General features: G+C 39.2%; 1 protein-coding gene across 3 annotated transcripts; it reads left to right on the top strand.

Annotated features, from left to right (window-relative positions):
- Positions 1–25: 25 nt before the first annotated feature.
- LOC120473976 (uncharacterized) lies at positions 26–26,129 on the top strand. Of its 3 annotated transcripts, none has more exons than XM_089123851.1 (3): positions 26–141; positions 1,505–2,404; positions 20,102–26,129. In XM_089123851.1, the coding sequence occupies exons 1-3, from the start codon at positions 84–86 to the stop codon at positions 21,004–21,006; spliced, it is 1,863 nt and encodes a 620-aa protein (XP_088979977.1). In that variant the 5' UTR covers positions 26–83; the 3' UTR covers positions 21,007–26,129. The 3 variants fall into 3 exon arrangements, with proteins under 3 accessions (XP_088979977.1, XP_088979976.1, XP_088979975.1); XM_089123849.1 differs by lacking the exons at positions 26–141; positions 1,505–2,404 and adding exons at positions 14,692–14,798; positions 15,102–15,221 and having other exon boundaries at positions 19,868–26,129; XM_089123850.1 differs by lacking the exon at positions 20,102–26,129 and having other exon boundaries at positions 1,505–2,825.
- The last annotated feature ends 1,599 nt before the right edge of the window (positions 26,130–27,728 follow it).

The following is a 27,728-nucleotide window of genomic DNA, read 5'->3' as shown; positions in this document are numbered from 1 at the left end:
AATATTCCCATCTTCCCACAGGAGAAGAAGAAGCAAGCAGGAGGAATTACTCCAGGAGAAACTACGGACATACTATTGTAAAGATGGAGATTAAGGAAGAACCCTGCAGAATAAAAGATGAAGATACAGAAGAACAAATAGGTTGGTGTTTTCCTTCATTCTCTTTAATGACTGATGAGGAACATAAGATGAAAACTCACATATAACAATAACATCTAAAACTAGATACTAGTAGACTAGCCCTAAAACAGCTGTGCAACGTGTCTCATGAGATACGTAAGTTTTATTGTATTTTTTGGGGCATAAGAAATATTTTTTTTCATCAGCTATTTTATCACTTAAGAAAGCTTGGTCTGTCTTGAGGATGCTGGTCACACGATTTGCTTCAAACTTTTTGTGATCAATTAGTCGGCCTGACCTAAATCCAACATGGCTGCCAGTGGTGCAGAACATTCAGATATTTAGATAAGTAAATATATATTAAACTTACTTTTTTTCTGAAAAAAAAAAAGATGCTAACATTAATTGGGAACATTGGCTTAAGGTGCTGAAGGAGAAAATTAAGTAATATATTGTTCATGTTGTTATTTAGCATGTTTTGAAATGTATGTGTCTCCTGAGACACATTGCCTGTTTAAAAGGGGATTAAACTAGGTCTATTTAAAATGCACTATTCAAACTTAAATGATTGTAATTCAAGAAAGCTTTGGAATATAGACCTGATTATGGTCTTGTTTTAAAGAATCAAAGCCATATATCTAACCAAGTTTTAAGTTGATATCATCAAAATTGAAGTTCCCATGAGATTTTGTTCAGGCATAACACCAAAAATAGACATCCGTTGACTTAAATTCCTTTGAATTTAATTGTATGCATTCTGCAATAACAAATTAATCAACTTCTGTCCAAATATCACGTCACAAAATATGGAACCTTGGGACTCAGACATTTCTGACAATATGTGTTTTGTCAAGATTAAAAAAGGTTTTGATCATAAATTATGAAACATGACGATGCCCTAAAGGGGAGGAGCCCATTGAAACAATTTAGAGTATCATTTCTATAGCAACACAATGTCCAATTTCAAAACAGGTTTCTTGATGATATGTGATATATATATATATATATATATATATATATATATATATATATATATATATAATTTGTAAACATTAGATCAGGTGAAGAATGGGATATAATTGTTTTAAACATACAGTGGCAGAAACGGTTAACAGATTAATGGTCCTTTTTATACCCTAATCAGGCAACATATGTCAGGAGACAACTCATAAAATCCAAAATATGTCAAATTTAAAAATATATATATATTGGATATGTTTTATTTAATTCCAGATTATATTTAAATTAAATTATTTTTTGCTAAGCATTTTCCACGCTTGCCTGTTTAAGGGCTAGTAGAAAATTGGGATTTTTAGCAATGTTTATTTTTGTTTCTCATGTATCCTTTTATTCAATTATGGGAATTAATTTTTTTTTATTTTAGACCTGAAGGAAATGAATGAAGACAAACTCCATCAGTTTCAAAAACCTCATTATTTCACAAATAAAGATGGAAATGCAGTCGTTTCAAAGACTGAAGAGAATTTCACACAGAAACAAGCTGGAAAATCTGGAGTCAAAGGATCTTTAACCTGCTCTGAGTGTGGAAAGAGTTTTGTAAATGAATCAGACCTGAACAAACACATGATGATTCACAATGGAGAAAAGCCTTATACATGCTCTCAGTGTGGAAAGAGTTTCAGATATAAAGGACAACTAAATGATCACCTGAGAATTCACACTGGAGAAAAACCATTCACATGCTCTCAGTGTGGAAAGAGTTTCGGTCGCAAAAACTCTCTCAACATTCATTTGCATTATCACTCTGGAGTGAGATCATTCAGCTGTGATCAGTGTGATAAAACATTTGTTTTGGAATCAAGCTTAAGAAGACACCTTAAAGTTCATTCTGCTGTGAAGCCTCACTTTTGTTCTGTATGTGGAAAGAGTTTTTCACAACTTGTATCTTTAAAACTACATGAGCGTATTCATACTGGTGTGAGACCTTATGTGTGCTGTGGAAAGACCTGCACTTCATCCAGCCACTTAAAATCACACGAGAGAGTTCACACTGGAGAGAAACCGTACAAGCGTTCACACTGTGGAAAGAGTTTCACTCGGTCGGGACACCTGAAAGTTCACGAGAGAGTTCACACTGGAGAGAAACTGTACAAGTGTTCACACTGTGGAAAGAGATTCTCTCGGTCAGGACACCTGAAAGATCATGAGAGAATTCATACTGGAGAGAAACCGTACAAGTGTTCACACTGTGGAAAGAGTTTCACTCGGTCAGGACACCTGAAAGTTCATGAGAGAGTTCATACTGGAGAGAAACCGTACAAGTGTTCACACTGTGGAAAGAGATTCTCTCGGTCAGCACACCTGAAAGATCATGAGAGAGTTCATACTGGAGAGAAACCGCACCAGTGCTCAACATGTGAGAAGAGTTTTAGAAATTTATCTAATCTACTGAAACATAAGAGAAAGCATTGCCCAAAGGTGTCTAAGTGATCAAAGTTCACTTCCATAACTTGTAAATAAGCAAAAGAAAAAAACTACATTTAATACACCAAGTTTATCTAAAATTAGTTTTGAAGTTTGATTTTTTTTTTTTTTTGATAAGGGGAACCGGTTTAAATGGTTGTGAACTGCATTGTAAGTGTTGCATGTGGTGTTCCTCCGACACCCGTATTGATCCTCTGTTGCACATGCGCAGTGTTACTGTATACAAGATGAACTGAACAGTAAAGCAACAATGTGAAAAAGTGTCAGTGTCATCGCTCAAGCAGTTATTACTACTATATTCATCCCATACTGGGACTGCTTTCACTGCATCAACAATAACAAGGTTGAAGCAATGCGCATTACAGTGGACATAAAAAGCACCTTTAGCCTCTGCTTTGATCCTCGATGCAACCTCACTGTATTTCTACCAGAAAAACTCTGCAGTTATTTATTTTTCAGACTTTTCTCAGTCAAGAGGGCACCAAATTAAAAAATTCTTTTATATTTCGACTACATATATGATCCACTTTCAATAAAGATTAATGTTGCAATGAGTGAAATGCTCCTTTAAATGGACACTGATTTTGCTTTTTAGACTGGTGTTCTTTTCTAAAACAGCTTTGCTCCTTTTAATCATTTCTGCATTTAGAGTTCAAGGAGACCAAGGAGTCGGAAATGTAGAGATCGCTAGGTGCATGTTTTCTGTGCAAGGCTGTGGGAGGCGAATTTTCATGTCAGGAAAAAGCCTGCATAACCAGCCTAACCCTAACCCATGAAAATTAATACAATAGTCATACCCTGAGCTAAATATGAGCATTCTATTTTTAAGGGTAACGGTGTACTCAACATTTAAGCAATTAGGTCCTGTTAATCAAATTAATACACACTGTTTTGTATGCATTTCTCAGTATTGAACGCATGACATGTGGATGGCTGTAACCAACATCTGTGATGTTTTACACCAGACTGATCTCATGAAGTAGCGTGTGTATGACACGCCAATTCGTATTTCCATTTTTGGCGTGCTATCAAGACGCATAATCGCCTTTCAGCGTGTTTATGAACGCCGTTGACTTAACGTTATATAAATATATGACTTACCTCAACCCCGTCCCTAAACCTAACCGTCACTGGGGTTAATGGCATTTATGACTGTTCCCTTACCATCCTAGGTAAAAAAAAAAAGATATGACTTACCTCAACCCCATCCCTAAACTTAACCGTCACTGGGGTTAATGGCATTTATGACTGGAGATTTGACAGCGTGTTCAGACACTCGGAATGACGCGGACGTTAATGGCGTAGACATATACGCATACACGCGGATAGCTGAAAATGCGTAGAGATAACACGCCACCTGACTCGAAAGTGGCGTATATGTTTACGCAAAAGTCATGATGTCATGTTGTTTGCACACTCTCGAAGAGGAAGGATTGGGGATCCAGCCAACAGCCTCCACATGTTTTGTTGTCATTATGTGTTCCTGCCACGGCCAGCCTTGATTCCTTTACTTGTGGGAATTGTCTCAGGCAATTGAACCCCCAACCAAATGTGGGAAATCGGGCATATTCAAAAACTTGTTGATCCACCAGAAGCTGAGGTATTGTCTATAATTTGACAGAATAAGTTCTGTTCCACAACATGCATTTACAATGATGCCTAACATATTGCAACAATAAAATGTAAATATGTCCATAAACTTTTATACAATTTTTTTTTTTTTTCATGGAATACTCAAGATGAAGACTCTGACTGGGACAGTCCTTCCTTTCGGAGGAATTGTAGTTCCTCCAGTTGATCATACAAAAAAGGAGAAACTGAAAGCCCAGCTGCAAGCTGTTGTTGACCCAACATCACAATCTCAAAACTATGGCTGGGACAAATATTTAGCGGCATTACGTTTTGTACTCCTTCATTCATAAATGTCAATGCAATGTTTACAATGTGTCCCCAATAAAGAGTAAAACCAGATATAGTAAAAATGAAACTGTTGATGAACCTTGATTTTACTAAACAGAACAGTAAGAACATTTAGCAATTCATTTCAAGATTCTAAATTTTACTATATGCTGGAAAGATATTTATGGAATAATAAAAATAAATAAAATTGATAAACAAAATAGACTTTGCCTGTTTTCTTTCTGGTTTTAGGGGTACAATAATAACATTTTACCGCATATAGCAGTATTCTATGTCCTGGACATGTACATAGGAGCAATACAGCTATATATTTTTTATTAATAGCTACATTTAAAAGGTTAGTTCACACAAAAAGTTCACAGAAGTAATTACTGACAGAATTTTCATTTTTCGGTGAATTAAACCTTTAATATGGAATTGTATCCTCAAATTTACACTCTGTAAATTTACACACTTAAATGCAAAATCAGAGTTGATAGCCTGCAGCATGATTTCCTTAAATGAATTGTAGTTTTCCGTGTGTGCTGCTGGAAAGGTAATTTTTCTGGCACAGGCACTTACCACTGGGTAGCATATCCGGTGTGCAGGTTAGCATGTATAGTCTTTTGCATCGCTTATAAATATTTCTACATTATATGGTGATCAGACTCCACAACTGTTCACCTCCGGTAATTGCCGCCTTTTGCCCACATCCACCCTCATCTCCCAGGACCTGGTGTTTTGAAGGAGATTGAGTTTTGATGATTTAATTGAAAAGGGCCTTGCTCCCTCCTTGACAAAGGTGATTGCCCTCTTCAAGCCTGTACAGGCAGGCTTCCTGCATCTTCCTGCATCTCTCGTGTCCTCTTTTGCCCACAGAGCTTGCAGTTCGGATCTTCCTCAGCCCCAATACATGTAAGTGTGCTGGCGAAGGAAGGGTGTCATAGACAGATCGCAGGAGGAAGGACATTTGGTAGGGCTCCAGCTGCCACAGCTTTTGCCAAGAGATCTTGCTCTCGGGAAGGTCCCATTGTGTCCATGCGCTCTGGGATCTTTGTTCCACTCCCCTTGCCATCTGCCTTTCCTCTTCACAGGCCCGCACCTCAGCCTGAACCATCTCCTGCCTGCTCTTTACAAATGCACTTCTTCATTGCTGGAAATGTGCAGAGCCGAGTCCTCTCCATCCAACGCAAGGGCTTCCAGGGATGTCAAATAGCCTCAAAGCACTCACCGTCTGCTCTACTGCTGTACTGGCTAACCATTTGCATCCAGACCTGGTTGTGACCCCTACTTGCCTCACCAGGTCGTCTTTGGAATCTCTGAGGCTAATCAGGACTCTACTCTTAAAATTCTCTACGGCAGAGGACAGAGGAAGTTGCAGTTGTCATGGGAACTCATAGATAGTGAAGAGCCAAAGAAGCCTTGGCAGCAGACCATGCTGGTACAGCCAGGTCTTGAATTTACCAGGTAGTCTAGACTTGTCAATCTTCCTAACCATTCCTTGGTTTGCTCCACCCTCTTATTGACGTTGGCCCGATCTGAGAGTGATGCGTTGAACCACTTTCTCAAAAACTTTACTGGGTTTTCTTCAATTCATGAATTGGTCACACCCTGGACATGAAGACTGGAGGCTTGCCTTTCCTGATAACCATTCTACTGGACGTGGTGGTCTTGAAAGACATCATTGGTCTCCTGGAAACATTGTGGATTTTTTTTTTTTTAAATCAATTTTGTTGACTTTAATGACGTGGCTCTAAAGAACATTTTCCACTTTGGGCTAAACTAACCGGTGCGGTCTCAATTGCCTGGCCCAACACCTTGACTGTGCCCTTTTGTTAAACAGCTCAAATTTGTCACAATACACACACAGACAGGAAACGTAAGACCCAATAGCAATATTTATTACTTATAACCAGTCCAGGCAATAATCCAAAAAGGCAATTGTTGTGGAAATAATTCTCTGTTGTTCGAAAAGATAGGAGGAAGAAGACAAGTGGAAACCTCTCAACAGTTAAAGTCCCTGTGAAATCAAAATTGAACCTATTTACTTTGTTAGCGCATATTACTAGTCTTGTGGTGAACAATTAATCCGTGCAAGTGAATGTATATTAAAAAAATGTTTTACCTTAGTAATCTTTAATCAAAATCTGAAAAGTTACTTCCGGTCTGGAACGGTTTCTTTTTCTGATGACGTAGGTTTCACAGTTTGGGTGGGGAAACGCTTAACCACTCCCCTCAAACCGTTAGTTTGCTATGAGCGAGAGATGGAGAGGAGGAGCACTAGAGTAAAACCCTGCCCTCTGTTCAATATTCCGTTTCACTTGGAAATACGTCACAGCACTGGAGAAAAATCGTTTGCAACTTCCGGTTCACGGGGACTTTAAAGTATCAAGAGTTTATTTTCTTGCAAGAAAACAATTACGAAATTGGCGATCAACATACAGAACAATGTCTACATGTGAAGGCGAAGGCTAGTCCTTCTCGCCATCCTTATATACCTGAAAACCAAGGAAACCATGCAGGCTATGTCTGGTTTGCAGCAGATTGTCCCCTATGCCGTCTAGCAAGGAAACCTGTTTGCGCTGCTCTTAACTATTCTTGTAAACCATATATTCAATTCAGACAGCACAATGACGTTTGTGTTAACGTTTCCTGAGTTTCAAGTACAGCTCGACTTCACACCCCAACTCAGCTCTCGGTCGCAACTAATGTTCGACCTCACACCTTTCTGCTTTATCTCTTGTTTGATCAAAACCCTGCACACATACAATTCACACTTGAAATACAATGAGCTATTAAAATGTTTCCATGCTGCTTGCTTCTTTGTTAAACACAGAACAATATGTCCTCACACTAAGCTTACATTACTTATGCATTTCTAACAGTTTAGTTATGCTTACTCTAACTTATGTGTTTCTACCAGCTTGTTATATCTTTAATAATGCCCTTTGGATTACATGAACATCTTCCTTTAAATGCTTATGAGTTAGATGATATGAATATTTTCCTTTAAATGCTTACGAATACATCTTTTCCAATGTTAGTAAAAGTTACAAACACATCTATCACATCTTAATAAAATAAAAGAAAACATATAAAAGAAAATAAAAATCGTATATGAAAGAAAAAAACATATATAAATGTAAATGCAAAATTAGCCATTACACAATCCAAAATACAACAAAACAAGATACCAGGCAGATACAAGCAACAGAAGTGTGTTGAACATAAACAAGAACTCTGTGACAAACACTGAAAAAGACAGGGTATATACAGTATACACAGACACTAATGACCTAGTCTCGCGTAGCCAAACCTTCAGACTGATGGCTAACGTTAACGTTAGCCAACGTTCCGTGAGCATGACGTCTGAGGCTGAGACTACTAATGACCTAATGGGTGACAGCTGGGTGCAATGAACTCTGATGAGAACTGACAAGGATTGTGGAGAATGTAGTTCCTAAAGTGAATGACACCATGGTGAAAAGAGGACCTCTAGTGGACACGAGAAAACATAAACCAGACACATTGACAAACTTATACTGTGGGTGTTGCGGACAAAGAGCCCCGCAACCCCACAGGATCCACCAAGCCTGAGCATTACCTACAATAAGCATTTGAAGATTTAACACAGATGTAGTTGCAACATTTTTTGAACATTAAAGGGGGGATTGATTGCGATTTCACTTTTTTGATTTTAAATAGTGTGTAATGTTGCTGTTGGTGCATGAAGAGTATCTGCAAAGTTGCAGCACTGAAAGTGTAAGCAGAGATATCATCTTTTAAAAATCAGGAAGTATATTGCCTTCAAAAACAACTCGATTGGGACTACAGTGGGGTTTTAGACGTCACTAACCCATACATTTGCATCAACCCTCCCTCTGGAATATTCAGAAAAGGGCATGACCATATCTTTACGGCTCGTCGAGTGTGTTGTGTTCACCCAGCTGTCAGGTCTTCTGTGTTCAAGCTTCCCACGGACGCTGTACTTCGTCAACAATGGATACAATTTATGTTTGATTATGTTCCTGAAAATGACGATCACAATTTAGCTCTCTGTGCTGCGCATTTTACGGAAGACAGCTTCCAGAATCTCCACAAATTCAACACCGGATTCAACAAGAAACTGTTACTAAAACATGAAGCAGTTCCAACTTTAAAACCAGAGGCCGCAGTTGTTGGGCCACAACCTGTAAGTAGGCTAAGCCAGACATCCCAAGTCTCCCGGAAGTTCCGGGAGTTTCACGCATATTGATAGCGTCTCCCTGATGCCCGCAAATGAGTTAAAATCTCCCGGAATCTAGAGCGAGATACTGCGCGTATAACATACGTAGCGTGCGGCACGTGCACGGCAGAAATATGGGAAGCCAAACAAACCAAAAGTGGGACGAGACAGCGCGGCTTTACCGCTGCGCGGACATGTCATCTGCACGGTTCAATGATCAGAGCCGCGCGGCAGATTCGTCAGCGCAGCGCGGACGTGTTTCTAGCGACACTCAATGGGCTATATGCACGCATAAGTTCCGCATTTGACGTAAGGATGCTCGTTCATTTCCAGTTGTGGAGATTTAAGCGGAGGAAAACCGAGGAAAACGGGATTATGGCAGAATCTTCAAAATTTACTGTCCTCCCGTCTTTGAAACGAAACGTACATACGTTTAGATGTAATTTTATATATAGTTATGTTTATTTAATATAATTTTAAAAAGAAGCATAAACACAACGAGGGGTGTCTGTTTTATCTGTTTTTGAGACTAACGTTTCTTTAGTATAACCATGGAGTATAAAATTCAATATAAATTCTCGGTATTACATTGGACTCAAATGCTGTACAGTGAATGATCAGTCTGTCTCTATCTGCAGATGTGTAATAAACAACATTTTTTCATATTACGTCTTATTGTTTCTTAATTACCTTAATTATGGTCTTCAAAGTATGTGTTTGTACATTTTTATGTGGCATTTAGTTTTTTTTAGTAAAACAAACCAACCATTGCCATCTAAAACTGATAATCAAATATCTTCAAAGTATGGTTTTTCACATTTTTATTTATGACAATTATTTTTTTTAAATCACAACCAATTTGTATGATTTACAACATGTAAAACTGACACACCAACCTCCTGCACGAGTGCACAAAGGGGTTCAAAATGTTCTATTCATCACAAGAATCAGTAAATTTACAGTTGGGAATACAGTTGAGCGACTGACATGACTCCTGACATGACAACCATAGTTTAACAGCCAGGACTCGGGGCTTCCGAACACCGCGAACACCAGGCTAAACCGTCCGTCCGTCCAAAATGTCACGGTCATCGTGCACGAGCTGCCCAGCACAAACTTCCAAACTTTCTGCCTCCTTCACTTGGTCCTCAGTTGTGCAACAAGAGGTGAGACGATAACAATCCGGCTTAAAATTCTGTATATTCGGCAGTTTCTTTTCCAACAACGGACCGAATAGCTTTTCTCACGTCTTTCTCCGCTGCCATTACTGAACTCAAACTGACGTGCTTACATCAACGTCATCGTTCTCAGCCACTCCCTCTATTCGCTGATTGGTCCTACAAAAAATTGATTTCTGGAAACCTAAGGATATGGAGCGATCCCAGACGTAGTTACTGAAGTAAAATGAAATTGAGCGGAAGTGCGTAGGAGGGCGCAGTCAGGCTACCATCTAACACCCAAAGTGAAGGAATATATTTCACATCTGTCTTTTATAGGGTTTGACACCAATTAAGCATCGTGTTTAAAATTAGACAAATTATAAATTGAGTGTTTTAAAGGAAACAAAGGACATATGTGGGTTGCTTAATGCTTACTGAGGCATTCTTAAATGCTTTTTATGTGTAGTGTCGCTATTCTACCTCTAGATGATCTGCGTAAGCATGCTCAGAGGTGTGCTTATATTTACACACATTTTTATGTATAAGTACAACTTGGTGAATCCCACACTTTGCGTGAAATTGTTCTTACGCACTCACTACGCACAAATCTGTCCGTACGCACCATTGATAAATGAGGGCCCTGATATTTAGGATGAACATAATTATCGTTGGACTGCATGGGCCTGCAGTTTGCAGAAACTGAAATCAATATCCGCCATCTTGTTTTTGGAAGCTAAGCTAACAAGTGCTGTGGAGATAGGAAGTATGACAATGACAGAAGAAACTAACATGATATTGAAGAAGAGGATTTTGAAAGTCTGCTACTCGAATCCAATGTTCGTGGCTGTATTTACGAGCCGCAATATAGTGAAGAGCAGCTGAGGCTGATGGAGGAGCAGGAGGCGGCTGCCTGTCGCGGTTGAGGAGCCCGGACTGGCTCGAGCTGAGGTGGACTGCTGGTGCCTGTGCTCTCGCTGCGTGCTACGGCCTACGGACACAGATAGAGCCCGTCTGCTGCAGAGAATTTCAACAATGGCAATATCTCCTGGACGAAATGTCTGAATCAGACGAGCACACGGGCGTTTGTGTTGTGATGTGAACCATCATAGTTTCGCCTGACTGAACAGGTATCATGCAGTAATAGACCATATTTAGAAAGAAATACACGAGTAAATAAATAAACGAGGAGTAATGAGTTTGCCAATGTAACGTTAACAGGGTTTGTTGTTGTGGGAAGAAGGAGACAGGAATCGGCGAACATTTAAAATTTTAATAGTAAAATGAACAAATACAAAACGAAAGTATAAGCCAACAGCCCCTAATTGATGACTGATGTCCACACACAACATAAAATCAGGCCTGTTTCTCTCTCGATCTGCCATTTATACTCCCGCTCCTCTGTGAGAGATACGAGACTGGTTGGTGCGTCTCTTGTCTTTCATTATCACTCACGCCACTGGCCTCGCGCCGCTCTCTCGTCCCTCGTCCTGCTCGCCACAGCCAACTAACTAGAAATTTTGCATGAAATGAATTTCAAACTCTGGTGGCAGCTAATGTTAGCCTTGTTGATGAAAGAATGATTTCTCTGATGTGCATGGAGTTCTGGATTAGTAGGTGTGGCTTGCGGAGCTGTGCAATGTGGTGTATTGTGGGTGTTGAAGTCTTTCATACAAATGCACCCTTCGGTTATTTTCTGTCTTTTCTCGATCAAGAGTAGCCTGGATGCCAGCCCGAACTCCGCCCACAATATTTTTTGGTGGGGAAGTTCGGTCTGGACTCGATCCATTGAGGAGTAATTATGATCAGGCAAAAAATGATCGGGCCAATCAGATTGCCAGGGGGGGCTTTATACAATGATGGACAGATGATCTGCAGGGACGTAATCATCACGTTATCAAAGAGCGCTAACTGGTTTCCCTCAGAGATGACTGCAGCTGGAGAATTGAGATATATAGATTTCGCTGTCGCGTCTGTTTTTAAAATTAGCCGACAGCGCATTAATCTTAATAGACAATCAGAAAACTGCAATCAAGGCATTTGTCAATCGGCAAAAGTGTAACTTATCAGCTGGCTCTGACGGTCGCTAAGTTAAGAAGATGGGACGTAATGAAAAGCATGTGGTTGTTGTGGTTTCTCCTTTGGTCGCACTCATGAAGGACCAAAGAAAGAAAGAAGCAACACTCGTTATTTTACTTCTAAAATAAGTAAGTTCTGTTGTTGACAACTATGCTATGCAAAGTATTTGACTTACTGCGTTGCTCTGATTGGTTGTAGGTCTGTCCGACTATCCAATTGACTGCACAGTTTTTTTTTTTCCTGGTTCGGTTAAGACACGCCTCATAATCAAAGGCCAACGGAGTGGTCTCAGACTCATATTCTCAATTGAATATGAGTATGACGAAGTCAGGCTAGATCAAGAGGGCACCAAATTCAAAAATTCTTTTACATTTCAACTACATATATGATCCACTTTCAATAAAGATTAATGTTGAAATGGGTTAAATGCTCCTTTAAGTGTTTAATGCTCCATTCGTTTCTTTACTCCTCTGTATTTGTGGATGTTTCCTGGACTGATTCCGGTTACCAACCTTTATCATCCGGCTTTCGACTACTGTCTGCCATTTTGTTCATTAAATGTTCTGATCTATGCTTTTTAAAACATTTAAACATGTTAAACATGGTTAAACATGTTAAACATGTTTTTTACGTCCACTGCAATGCACATTGCCTCAACCTTGTTATTGTTAATGCGGTGAAAGCGGTCCCAGTATGGGATGAATATAGTAGTAATAACTCAACTGCTTGAGTGATGACACTGACACGAGTATTTTCACATTGTTGCTTTACTGTTCAGTTCATCTTCTATACAGTGACACTCAGTGTTTACTACGCATGTGCAACACAACAGAGGATCAATATGGGTGTACAAAGAACGGGAAGAACAACACATGCAACACTTGCAATGCAATTCACAACCATTTTAACCAGTTCCCCTTGTCAAACAATCAAACATAATTCTAAAGATCCAAGATGTCCATGTCTTTCTTTCCTCAGTCGAAAAGAAATTTAGGATTTTGATGAAAACATTCCAGGATTTTTCTCCATATAATGGAATTCAATGGGAACCAGATGGTTCAAGGTTCAAAAGATAGTGTTAATAACAGTTTCAGATGCAGCTTCAAATGTCTTTAAACGACACCAGACGATGAATAAGGGTCTTATCATGCGAAACGATCGGTTATTTCAAAACTTATTCCAAAAATGTAACTTTTCTAAGGACAAATGCTAGCCTTGCTATATTCTCTGAGGTGCGTTTGTAACGTCACGTAATACGTAATTACGTTCAAAAGGTCACGGGCGACGTAGCCGGAAGTACAGAATCAAAATCGTCCGACATCGTTGTTTTTCCTTTTAATTCCTTTTTTTATAAACGGTGTTTGAGCTAGTTTGCACATTCAACCTATGCGTTCAACTTGTAAACACTGACTCTGTACTTTCGGCTACGTCGCCCGTGACCTTTTGAACATAATTACGTAATACGTGACGTTGCAAATGCGCCTCACAGAATAGAGCAAGGCTAGCATTTGTCCTTAGAAAAGTTACATTTTTGGAATAAGTTTTGAAATAACCAATCGTTTCGCATGATAAGACCCTTATTCATCGTCAGATATCGTTTAAAGACATTTGAAGCTGCATCTGAAACAGTTATTAACTGTCTTTTGGACCTTGAACCATCCGGTTCCCATTGAAGTCCATTATATGGAGAAAATTCCTGGAATGTTTTCATCAAAAACCTAAATTTCTTTTCGACTGAGGAAAGAAAGACATGGACATCTTGGATGACATGGGGGTGAGTAAATTATCAGCAAAAGTTTTTTCAAAAGTGAACTAATCCTTTAACGTTGAACGAACGTCAGACGCGTCATTCTTTCAAAACTAACGGAAAAATCAACTTGAAATCAACGCGTTGTTTCAACGTTATGAAAGCAAACCAATTTTCGATTTTCATTTAGCTTTGAAGAATGCCGCATCTGACGTTGGTTCAACGTTAATTCGATGAGCAAAATCAACGTTGTTTCAATGTCATGAGAGACGTCGTTTCCACGTTGATTGAATGTCAGTTTGCTGTCTGGGTATAGTTTGTATAATGTACTATTGTGTATTATAATGTGCTTTGAAAGTATATTTTCAACGCATTGTTACAGGAAAAATATACCTAAAATATATTTTAAAGTGCAAATAAATACTCTTTTAAAAATAAACAATTTTCTCTTCAAGAACATTTCTAGAAAATATACTGAAGTACAATTATGTTAAAGTGTTTTCTAGACTGTGTGTCTTGTGTAAAACTGGAAGTTATATGGAAGTTTCAAAGTTATATGTGTGAATAGGTTGAATTTATTTGTCTTGTACAAGGAACACTGCAGTTTCCCATTTGGCTGCAGTAATGCATGCACAGGAATGCCAGTGGATACATGTGACAATTGCATGATCAGTTTTAAATCGTCTTTTAATTGTGTGATTGGTATGACACATTTGGAGGATTCTTTCATTTATGATGATTTTTGATCAGCTGCTAAATGAGCAACAATGACCACAATTCACTCCTTCAGTCAGTGAAGCTCCCACAGCCGTTTATGAGAGTTTACATGCTGGGGAATATTCCCATCTTCCCACAGGAGAAGAAGATGCAAGCAGGAGGAATTACTCCAGGAGAAACTACAGACATAGTATTGTAAAGATGGATTTAAAAAAAAAATGAAGATACAGATTAATGAACAGGTTGGTGTTTTCCTTCATTAAGATTCCGCCAGTAGAGGCGCTGGAGCAACCGAAGCAACACACATCCGAGTCTAGGAGAAGAAGAGAAGTGAACGAGGGAAGGGAACATAAACATGAGAAGTGAAATACAGCTGTTCATTCTGCTCTAAATCTTCTGTTATCAGACTGTGAGTACATTCATTCAGTTTATCATTTATTAGGAGAAATCTAAATCCAAACCACTAAACTAGTCAGTTCATTTAGTGAGTCAAAAGTAAATCGAAATTAACCGACTGATGTTCATTTACTCTCGTATAACGTAAATTCGTTACTGACTGTTTTTTTTTTCACATGCCAATTCGTGAAGATGTGAGCTGTTTTCATTTTATGGAGAAAAAACAGCTTTAGGAGTTGTATTGAATTGATAATAAACTATGAGAGAGTGATTCATGAGAGTTTAAATGCTGGGGAATATTCCCATCTTCCCACAGGAGAAGAAGAAGCAAGCAGGAGGAATTACTCCAGGAGAAACTACAGACATACTATTGTAAAGATGGAGATTAAGGAAGAACCCTGCAGAATAAAAGATGAAGATACAGAGGAACAAATAGGTTGGTGTTTTCCTTCATTCTCTTTAATGACTGATGAGGAACATTAAGATGAAAACTCACTTTGAGATCCAGGCATAGACTTTTCCTCTGTAGAGAACATTACATTTCATTGAACTTCTTTGAGAACATGCATTGCAGGTTAATTGTCACTGCACATCTTGTACTTAATCTTAATATTTTCTTTTTCATGATAGAAAGTGTTTATAGTCATCTAAAAATAACACTGCATTATTAATATCAGCAATGATATTGAACAAGAAATAACCTATATCTGAATATTACTGTCTCAAATAACCCAATAACCCAGTCAGTAATGTCGGGCATTGCATTTTAGTTGAAACTGAAGAGTGAATGAAAGAGCTGGTTAATAAACTAAACCAAATGCGCCCTATCCCTGAAAACATTTGGAGGTTTAATTCCCATTGAAAAGACATCCGTCCGATCGATACGTCTCGTCATGGTTGAAAAATGGTTCCAAAATGAAAGTTGAATGGACATCATCTGACCATGAATTCCACATCTCTTAGTCTAAATGCATCTGTGTGTTTAAATGTGTTGCTGCATAATTTAAGTGTATATATAAACCTGCATATAAAATAATCACACACCTATTGTGTAACATTGTGAAAAGCAATCATTTATCAAGGTTTACATATATTGACAAAGGTTCAAAACAGGTCCAAAATTGGTCCCGTCAGACCTGAACGTCAATAAAACGTTTTAATCATGTTGTGCATCACAAACAAGAACACATTATTTGTGGACATAAGCAAAAAAGAAGCATGTTGTGATTTAGCACAATATTTTATTGATCTTGAACAGCCAAAATTTCTCAAACATTTGTTAACCAAACTAAAATACCAATTTCAAAATACTGGATGATTATATAAAGGGATAGTTCACCCAAAAAATGAAAGTTCTGTCATTTACTCAACCTCATGTACCAAACCTGTTTGAGTTTCTTTCTTCAGCTGAAAACAAAAGAAGATATTTTGTAGAATGTTTGTAACCAAGCAAATAGAGAAACCGTTGACCACCATTACTGGAGAAAAGGTTGAAATAATGACTAAAATGCAGTTGCTTTGCTATCACTTAACCACATGGGCACTATGTGATTATAATTTATTTAAACTAGATAAAGTAAATATATTGACTCTGTATATCATGTATTTCATAAAGATAGTTCCCGTTCTTGCTTGACTAGTAGACATGTAAAAGACATCAGTGGACATCTTCACAACCTCTAATTGGGCAATTAAATTTATTATTGCAATATTAACCATGCAAGGATTAAGCACAGCTTTTGCATATTTCACAATGATTTCATAAAGGGTCATGATGGACTGTAAATGCGTGTAAAAGACGTTGCAAGGTGCAGACTGATCTCATGAAGTAGCGTGTGTATGACACGCCAATTCGTATTTCCATTTTTGGCGTGCTATCAAGACGCATAATCGCCTTTCAGCGTCTTTATGAACGCCGTTGACTTAACGTTATATAAATATATGACTTACCTCAACCCCGTCCCTAAACCTAACCGTCACTGGGGTTAATGACATTTATAACTGTTCCCTTACCATCCTAGGTAAAAAAAAAAAGATATGACTTACCTCAACCCCATCCCTAAACTTAACCGTCACTGGGGTTAATGGCATTTATGACTGGAGATTTAACTGCGTGTTCAGACACGCGGAATGACGCGGACGTTAATGGCGTAGACATATACGCATACACGCGGATAGCTCAAAATGCGTGGAGATAACACGCCACCTGACTCGAAAGTGGCGTATATGTTTACGCAAAAGTCATGATGTCATGTTTCACCTCACGCGTCCTTTCACCTGATACACTATATATTGAACTACACGCAGCTAAAAGTCAAAATAACAATTATACATGCAACCAGAGAACTGTAGACATGTACAAATGTGTCTGAATGCATTTTTAGGTTCTGTTACATATTTTTACCGTTTTATGTCCGTCATACCGCGACTTTTTGGCCAGGGACACGACGTTGCCGTCGGACCAATGTTTGCTGGGATATGAGAGAATTCAGATACAGACAACATAAAAGTAACAGGGTTCTACACCGCGACCGAAAATAACTGTGAGCAACTGTGAAAAAATATTTGGGCGCACCGGTGCGCATGACCTGACCAATTCTCATGAATAGATCTGTAATAAAATCGGAATAAAAAGTACAGCTCCCAAAAATGATTACACTGAGCAGAAGTTACGTTTCGTACTGCGTTCAGTTGCGTTTCATGCTTTCACGTTTCAAGACTTTGCTTCAGTCAGAGCAAGTGCAAAAGATGTGTGCAACTGAGATTGTTTACAAGGTGAAACAGTAGTGAAACAGCTGATGTTTCAGCCAAATTACCTGGAAATACTACATTTTGATTATCACAATCAAGGTCGAAAATTAACGTTTGCCTGGGGGAAAAAAATCCACCAAAAATTAAGAATAATAAAAAATAAAAAAAATACCTACACTCGCACCATCGTAATGAATCCGTGTACTTTTTAGGCTACTTTCGCTTTTGAAGTATAAGCAATTCGGAGGTGAGACAATTGCTTGAATTGTGAGTTCATTATTATTTTTAATGAAAAACACAACATCAAAACAGTTAACTCGCTTAAATATGCGCTTTTACATTTCGCTACTTGATTTGATAAAATTCTACTTGATTTTTTTTAAAACTGCGTTGGTATCGGTCAATACTTTTCTGGTAGGCTATATCTAAATTACCCAGGAGTTCAGTAGACATAGGCTTAGCTTGATAAATTGAATCGTTGAACACAGCAGGCGAGAACGCAACGTTAGCCAGCTAGCTAAAGCTCTAGTGGAAAAGGATTAGCTAACGCTACGGAGGCCATAATATTTTTGACTCATGGCTGAAGTTAAGTTTCTCCAGCTCTCCCCAGGTTGGCAAAAAATGCATCTCAAAATGCATCAGATTGATGCTTTAAAATATGTAATATTTAAAATTTTCTTACGGGGGAACCCCCTTAAGCCCCTTTCACACAGCGCGTTGATCCTGGGAAATTGGCAGAACGCCTTCTGTGTGAACGCAAACATGACCCGGGATTGATACCGGCATGGTTGCTGGGTTGGGGACTTGCCGGAATCAGTCCCGGAACGCGCGCTGTGTGAACAAAAGCCAGGACCAATGCCGTAAGGGGTGTGTCATAGTGATGACGGTCGTGCCATCGCACGACTCTGTTGCTCTCAGAATAAAGTTTGTGTTCGTCATCAACAATGAAAAGGCGAAAAAATGTCTGCAAATGGGAACGAAGCAGAGACCAGGAGCTAAAATCTGCAGCACAAAGATAAACATTGGAATTATAATGTTCGGGAAGATTGTTTAAAATAAATGTAAACTTCTCTAAGTTCATCAGCCTTAGTAAGGTTAAACGAATTAGTTTTTGGATACGGGGTGAAAAAAAACAGTGTCTCTTGACATCACTCTCTTCTCTTGTCTCTTGGACAACACTGGCTTCTCTAATGCAGCTCAACCAACCCTTATTCCGTATGCGTAAATTATTTAAATGTGGAACATTATGACTTCACAAAGCCATGTAAAAACGCATTCTAATCCAATCAACTGGTTTGTTGTAGTTCTTGGGAAGTGAATTTTGTTTAATAAAATATTTGAGCTTTGTAAACTTGCAGATTTTTTTAAACACTTTCTAAAGTTGAAAAAGCGTATATATATATATATATATATATTAGTGCTGTCAAACGATTAAAATATTTAATCGCGATTAATCGCTTTAATGTCATAGTTAACTCGCGATTAATCGCACATTTTTATCTATTCTAAATGTCTTTTGATTTCTTTTTGTTACATTATTTTTTCTCATTTTAATGCTCTTATCAACATGGAAAAGTGGATTGGCTTGTTTAGTGCAAATGTTTTTTTTTTATATTATTGAAAATAACATTGGAATAGTGTTCATTTTCACACTAACATATATAAATTATCTCTCACACAATGTAACACTGTCTATCAATAAAAGGGGGAAAGAAATACTGACGAGGTCCTGATATTGACGAGGAGGTGGAGAATTCGCATCATCTCTGTGTGTGTGTGTGCTTGGCCATCATCAAGTGGTGTTTCAGACTGGACGTGCTGCGATGATGATCGCTCAGTTCCCAACGACAAAACACACAGATCACTTGGTCTTGTCAATGGGACAATTTGGTAACTTTTTAAAAGTAAACTTTCCATTCTGGCGTCTCGCGCTCGTCATCCACTCAAAACGTAACGTTACTATTTGGCCGGCTCGCTAGCCGAAACGAGTGTTTGCGGTAAAAAATTAACGCCGTTAAAATGGGTTTGCGTTAACGCTGTTAATAATGCGTTAAACTGACAGCCCTATATATATATATATATATATATGAGTATGTGTGTGTAATATCTATTAATGCTTTAAACTGGATTCTCAAAAAAATGCACGACATGAACTAAATTCAGACACAAATAAAGTTCTGGTTCTCAGGAGGATATAACAATACATCTCAAACTTGATACTAGTTGACTTAATAGTAAACCAGATTTGTGCTAAATTTAGAATTAACTGTATTTCTTTGTTTCTCATTTGTCATTCTTAAATATAATCTTGGGAATTTGATTTGATTTTAGACTCGATGGAAGTGAATGAAGACAAACCATATACATTTCAAAAAACTCATTTAAAAAGTGAAGATGGAAAACTGACGTATAAAAATGAAGATGGAAAACTGACGTTTAAAAATGAAGACAATCTACATCTGTTTCCAAAACCTCATCATTTCAAAAATGAAGATGGAAATGCAGTTGTTTCAAGGACTGAAGAGAATTTCACACAGAAACAAGCTGGAAAATCTGGAGTCAAAGTTTTTTTTACCTGTTCTGAGTGTGGAAAGAGTTACAAGAATAAACCAGACCTTAAGAGACACATGAGAATTCACACTGGAGAAAAACTATTAACCTGCACTCAGTGTGGAAAGAGTTTCATTCATAAAGGACACCTAAATGTGCACATGAGAATTCACACAGGAGAAAATCTGTTCACATGCACTCAGTGTGGAAAGAGTTTCATTTATAAAAGACACTTAAATGTGCACATGAGAATTCACACTGGAGAAAAACCATTCTCATGCTCTCAGTGTGGAAAGAGTTTCCGTTACAAAAGCGTTCTCAACAGTCATCTGCGCCGTCACGCTGGAGTGAGATCATTCAGCTGTGATCAGTGTGATAAAACATTTGTTGTGGCATCAGGCTTAAGAGCACACCTTAAAGTTCATGCTGGTGTGAGACCTCATGTTTGTTTTTTTTGTGGGAAGGGTTTTTCTGAACTGCATGCTTTAAAACAGCATGAGCGTATTCATACTGGTGTGAGACCTCATTGTTGCATTGACTGTGGTAAGACCTTTACTACATCCAGTGCCTTAAAATCACACCAGAGAGTTCATACTGGAGCTAAACTGTACTTTTGCTCACACTGTGGAAAGAGTTTCTCTTGCTCAAAATCCTTGAATGATCATGGGAGAATGCATACTGGAGAGAAACCTTTCAAGTGCTCACACTGTGGAAAGAGTTTTGCTTGGTCAGGAAACCTGAAAGATCATGAGAGAATTCATACTGGAGAGAAGCCGCACCAGTGCACTTCATGTGGGAAGCGTTTCATCCAAATATCTAATTTATGGACTCATAAGAAAAAACGTTGCCCAATCTTATTTAATGAGAAAAGTTCATGTTCTGATCCATCAATCGCAAATATTACACTTACAAGTAAATAATTTGGCATTCATATTAAGCAAAAGCTGGATAATCTGCTAAAATTTGCTGTGAAGTTTGATTGTTTGACAAGGGGAACCTTTGGGGAAGGTCAAAATAATAGTTTAGAAAATTAGCGTGTTGCCTTAAAATGATGTAGGAAGGGATGTTTCTCATTTCTTTGTGGAGTTCAATTATTTATTTTTTTTTATAAATATGTATATTAGGCATTTGTGTAAAAGTGGCAACAAAAGTCTTGGGTACAGTATGCAGGATTTTTGCAGTAAAATATCCAAAAACCACTAGGACAATGTTATATATTTTGTTTAGTTGATTACTTACAATGTCCCAAATGTTTTAAACTATTTGTAAATCGTGAGAAAGTTTCGATTTTAACCAAGGAAACGGGGCGTGTGAGCAGGGGTGAGGAGTCGTCAGTCAATGATGTCATATCAGCGTTACCCCCGGTTTCCACCAGGTTTGACCTTGTACTGCAATAGTAACCATGGCGACAGACGTGGACAACCAGGTTATGCCTAGCAGGACACTCACACTGTTGTTGTTTTGTTCAAACATTATTGACCATAGCAAGCAGACAAAAAGAGGACTAAAACGAAGATCAACATATTTCGAGATGCCGAGAGCTCCACGTCCGCGACTAACTTCAACTTAGAGGCGCGAGTGTTGCAGGTTACTTTATTAAACAGGTGAGCAAATGTTGAACCTGGTGAGCAAACTAATCAATGTTATTTAGTTCAACATGATGAAAAGTTAGAATATGATCTGTATGTTAATATAGCTCAGTCTCATACAGTCAACAAACAACCTAACTAACAACATTCAACACACACAAATGCCGTTAAGTGTGATAGTGTAACTGTTAGAGCAAGTGAAACAGTGTTGTGTTACTTTAAATTTAATTCGTCTAATAAAATTACCTGTGTTAGTATTAATCCATCCCCTACATATTTCAAACAACTTGTTTTAGGATGACTTCTCAGTCCTTGTGTTTCTAGGGAATATCTTGGACAAGCCCCCAAAATTTAGGTAGATTATCTGTAGCCTCAAAGTTCTATGCCGTTTAAGCTATAAATATAAATACTCACCTAAAGGATTATTAGGAACACCATACTAATACAGTGTTTGACCCCCTTTCGCCTTCAGAACTGCCTTAATTCTACGTAGCATTGATTAATAAATGTGCTGAGAGCATTCTTTATAAATGTTGGCCCATATTGATAGGATAGCATCTTGCAGTTGATGGAGATTTGTGGGATGCACATCCAGGACACGAAGCTCCCGTTCAACCACATCCCAAAGATGCTCTATTGGGTTGAGATCTGGTGACTGTGGGGGCCATTTTTGCACAGTGAACTCATTGTCATGTTCAGGAAACCAGTTTGAAATAATTTGGCCTTTGTGACATGGTGCATTATCCTGCTGGAAGTAGCCATCAGAGGATGGGATGGGTTCTAGAGGATGACACAGGAGTGGATTTTCACTCCTGTCCCGTCCCACTCCCATAGAAAGAAATCTTGTACCATCCCACTCCCAGACCAAAGTTTAAAAAATAATCCCATCCCATCCCGCTCCTGGTAAATTGACTCCCACTCCCATCCCGCTCCTGTTTAAACTGACTCCCGCTCCTGTACTGCTCCCATATGTTTTTTTCTTCAATTAGTGTTTAGTTAATACATAGAATTTGATTTAATCTGCTCTCCATCCTGTTACCAGCTGCTGAGCCCCTGTTTCTAGATTTTCTCCAGAAAATGGAAGACAGTAAATAAAAGAAAACCAGTACATACTTCACACCATGTCTACAATAATTTATTAAACCCAAACAGCACATAAAGCTGCATTTTACTCATTGTTGAGTAAACAATACATTTATAGTTTTTTTTTAATTACATGTTAACGATTTTCATCAGTCCATCTTAGTTAAATGTTGCTGTGTAGGAACAAAAGTGGATGTACATTTTCTGGATTAAGGGTAGAACGCCTCTCCTCTATCAGTCTTCCTGCAACACTGAAGCTACGCTCAGAAGGAGTACTTGTTGCGGGGATAGCTAGCAGCCTCTTAGCAACTGGTACGAGCCCACCTGACATCTCCCGCCAGAAGTCAAGAAGACACTGGAAACGTGCCAAAACTGCCAATTTAGTGTCACTCATGTATGGCAGCACCAACTGGCGACCATGTGACTCCATATCACCATCGTCCTCCTTCCTCTCCTCTTCTACACAACTTGCAAAGAAGTTATGCACCTCCGTAGCTCCTTGCTCTGGGGGTGGATCTTCAGGAAAAAAGACAGATTCTTATAGAACATTGTCATTTACAATCTAGTTCTTTGTAGTCTAACAAACTCAATTGTCTAACACGCCTATATTAAATATTACCTCACACCTTTCCTGTATGTGTGTGTCACTCTAAATAAATGAAAATAAATTTTGTCATTTGCTCTGCAAATGCTGTTGATGCTAGTGTTATTCACCCTCTTTCTCCACAAGGCCTCTCACTCTCTCCTCTGTCCCTGCCGTTTCTGTGAGTGATGTCAGGGTGCTGATGACCTCCTCATACTCCTGACCGTTGAGAGTTTTCCTTAAGAAACTCCTCAGGCTTGGAGAGAGAGCTGTGGCTATCTTATGGTACAGGTGGACTTTGAATTTCGTCTCCACTGCCTGGGATAACTTCCCTTTCAGCTAGGGGAGGAGGAGCATGACGATACATGCAACATCATTGCACTGTGCTTATGTTTGCTACTTGAATGACCACCAACTAAATGAAAATCAGAAATGTATTACCTCTTTTACAATCACACTGTCTCCATCCTGGATCGACAAACCCTTCAGAAGAGTAGCCTTGGTCGGGAAGACAAGTTGAAGGGTAGGTGTCTGATCAGTGGAGAGATGCCTGGTAGCCTCATCGAAAGGTTTCAGGAGTTGGATGATGTCTTCAAGAAGTTCACAGTCTATGTTGTTGAGGTAACGGAGCTCGTTTCGGCGAAGCAAGATGTCATGCAGCCTCCCAGATTTCAGAACATCATTAATAGGTTGGAGCATTGCTAGTCTGGTATTCCACATCGTCTCCACAGATTGCTTCGGTGACTGGTCCAGTTCTTTTTGCAATCTAAAATATAAAGAGATTGCACAAGAAAAATGGATGTTACTGTGACATAAATCCATAAATTCGTCTCTTTTGGGAAAACTACATTTAAAAGAAAAAGATTTTTTTTTTTCAAATTGAGTAAAAAAAAATATAAGCAAAAAGATTTGCTGTTCAACTTCAGTCTGTTATGCCACATTCGCATGGGGACGCAGAACAGCTACAAGCGTATGAAATGTGTGGAGTGGGAGCCCGGTGTACAGGTTTGAGTCAGAGTCGTTCATCAGAGTAAGAGGCTTGAATGTATCACACTGTGTTGACTGGTTTACATAAGTTACACTGTGTTGCCTCTTGCTATAAGAAGAAGAAGTTTTATTTATATAGCGCCTTTCCAAAGCTCAAGGTCGCTTTACATGGTACATGAACAATACATTTAAACACTGACACACAGCTAACAGTCACAGAGGATACAAAATAGTCACATTTAAATGAAGTACATGTTGAATAGATAAGTTTTTAGCTGTGTCTTGAAAGCAGTCATTGATTAAATATTTCGAAGTGAAAGGGGCAGTGAATTCCATCATGTTGGTGCATTTACACTAAATGACCTTCCACCTACTGTAGATAATCGATAGCGGGGGATGGACAATAAACCAAGTTCAGTTGATCTGAGAGAGCGTGCAGGACGGTAGGTGAAAAGTAGATCTGACAAATATGGGGGTGCAAGACCGTTTAATGCCTTATATGTTAAAAGCAATACCTTAAAGTGGATACGAGATGCAACGGGTAACCAGTGAAGGTCATGAAGCACTGGAGTAATGTGAGCAGAACGCCTGGTGGAGGTGAGAACTCTTGCTGCTGAGTTTTGGACGTGCTGTAATCTAGCAATAAGTTTTTTGGGAAGGCCAATAAATAAAGCACTGCAATAATCCAGACGTGATGTGATTAGTGCATGAATTAAGAGTTCGGCGTCAGGCGAAGTGAGAGATGGTCTTAGACGAGCAATATTTCGAAGATGAAAGAAAGAGTTTTTCACAATGGAAGAAATATGAGAGCCAAAAGATAGAGTTGAGTCAAATAAGACACCAAGGTTACGAGTCAGTGATGAGGGCTTAATATGGAAACCATCAATATAGAAGGACTGGTCCATCCGTTTGACTGAGGCTTGTTGTGGGGAATTTTAATCTCACATGTATTAATTGTTCTCCCTTATCAAGAGTGGAGTTAGGCACCAGAGGACCGGCCGGGTCAGGGATCATCTTAGACTGGGAGGGGTTGAGGGGGTTAGTAAATCTAACCTGGCATCATGAATCCTATAACTTTGTGGAAATTTACAGAGAAGGCTCGGCTTGCAGTAAATAACCTTGGGGAGGGCTATTTAGTCTTCACCCCGGCCTGTGTTCTGGGCGTCACTCTCTTCACAGTGTACCAATCTGTGTTAGCGACTGGGCCTATTCTTGCAAGAATAAACTTCTCTTTTCTTTTATTAATTTGACTCAGAGTGTCTCTTACAAAGTGATGTAGGTTAATAAGAAACACCTGGGGAGATTAATAAACAAAAACGAGGAACACCTGTGGACACTGAGCAACAACACAACAAAAGACAAGACACATGGAAGGAACACATGACAAACAGGGAATCACATGACAGACAAGAACAAGGAATAAGACGCAAAACCCACACCGTGACATAGGAGCTACTGAATCAGAGGAAGTGACGTGAACAGACTCGGATCTGCAAAAGTAACGTGAACAGTCTCTGGCTTGGCCATCTTGTCCGTAGACACCGGCTCGGAGGAAGTGACGTGAACAGATTCTGGATCGGACATCTTGTCCGTAGACACTGGCTGGAAGGAAGTGATGTGAGCAGTCCCTGGATCGGCAGAAGTGACGTGAAGCGTCTCTGGCTCGGCAGAAGTGACGAGTGACGTGAAGCGTCTCTGGCTCGGCAGAAGTGACGCGGAGCACGGCCTGGCTCGGCAGAAGTGACGTGAAGCATCTTTGGCTCGGCAGGGCTGACGTGGAGCGTGGGCTCGGCAGGGCTGACGTGAAACTCTGGCTGGACATGGCTGACGTGAAGGTCTGGGATGACGCTCTCTTCACAAACGGAGAGTGCCTCTCTCCAGTTCAGACCGTATAAGTCGGGGAGCTCCCTCGGGTTGACCTCCTTAGCCCCCAGCCGGTAGCATAATTTGATCGCCTCGTCCCCCAGGGAACAGGAGACAGCAATTGAAGCAAAACCCCATGTGTATTGGAACAGATCTTGGCTATCCAGGGCCAAGGCCGCGATCTGTCCAGCGAAACTCCCGGATCTGTGCTGCTGGATTCATCTGTGTTCGTTGTTCTGTTATGATACGGCAGGAACGAAGCAGAGATTGAATCCAGTCGCAAGGACTTTAATTATCCAATAAACCTGGGTAAACTTGGAACAATATACAAAGAACAAGGAATAGTATAACATCAAACAACAACCGATAACCAACAACTGAAGCACAGGGGTTTAAATACACAGACACACAAGCTAAACAAGATAACAAGGGGGCGTGGTTAATAAGAAACACCTGGGGAGACTAATAAACAAGAACGAGGAGCACCTGTGGACACTGAGCAACAACATAACAAAAGACAAGACACATGGTTGGAACACATGACAAACAGGGAATCACATGACAGACAAGAACAAGGAATAAGACACAAAACCCACACCGTGACATTGGGTGCTTCTCAATATCCCTCCTCGTCTCCTCGCTCCTCCGTCCTCCCTCCTATGACCCGGAAACCGATCGAGCTCAGCCATCTTGAAGGACATCTCAATTCTCTAATTGCACCGTGAGGAGTCGAGGATCGAGGAGATAGGAGGCTTCCTGAGGAGTCATAAGCGAGGATACACAGGTGCATCCTACGCGGAACTGTTATATTGACTAAACGTGACGCACGTGTCAATTCTCCTCCCCCTTCACATCGGTCACAATCATTTTAATTTATACTTTACCTTTGCAGTTTATATAAACCACACATCTCAGATATTTCAACAGTATAGCCTATCTTTATTATTATTTATTATGAATTTATTAAATAACCAAACTTCAACATCATATGGGCAGATCCTTTTAGCGCTGCTGATGACACTGTGGAATGACGCTCGAGTGATCAAGAATTCCAATGTATATAAAAAAGCTTTTATTCGATTCCTCTGTCCTCCTTTCCTTTCCTCGCTTCCTTCCCTCGCGTCCTACAGGGGGTGGAGCTGAGACGCAAGGAAAGGAAGCAAGGGAAGGAAACGAGGATGCACAAATAAGAAATGAGAAGCACCCAAATACTCATTCGATTTATTTTTTAATCAAACTACTTTATAGCTAATTGGTACACCAACATAGGAATAGTACATTTAATATTTGTAAAGATAATTTGTAACAAAATTGGAGCCATTAATGTATGAGTTTTTGCCCTCCCCCCCGAAAATATTTTGATAGCTAACGTTAGCCTTTAACCTTGGACTTTTTGTAGACAATTGCCATTGTAAACATTTGATTAAAATTAATTGACATTAAAGTAGACCAATTAAATACATTATTAAGTGTGTTGATATCAAATAATGTCATCATTAACTATTCAATCAGATTTACCATTTGACCTATTTTTAAT

Source organism: Pimephales promelas, chromosome 19, assembly GCF_988280905.1.
Source record: "Pimephales promelas chromosome 19, fPimPro1.hap1.1, whole genome shotgun sequence".
In the NCBI taxonomy this organism is placed as follows: Eukaryota; Metazoa; Chordata; class Actinopteri; order Cypriniformes; family Leuciscidae; genus Pimephales; species Pimephales promelas.
The sequence above is the reverse complement of the archived record's forward strand: the minus strand, read 5'-3'. Positions and strand labels throughout refer to the sequence as shown.

Excerpts from the sequence above, each read along its gene's own strand:
- LOC120473976 (XM_089123851.1), top strand. The coding sequence starts at position 84 with ATGGAGATTAAGGAAGAACCCTGCAGAATAAAAGATGAAGATACAGAA. Across the intron at positions 142-1,504 it reads AGATACAGAAGAACAAATAG|ACCTGAAGGAAATGAATGAA; the intron begins GTTGGTGTTTTC and ends TTTTTATTTTAG. Across the intron at positions 2,405-20,101 it reads TGGAGAGAAACCGTACAAGT|TTTTTTTTACCTGTTCTGAG; the intron begins GTTCACACTGTG and ends CTGGAGTCAAAG.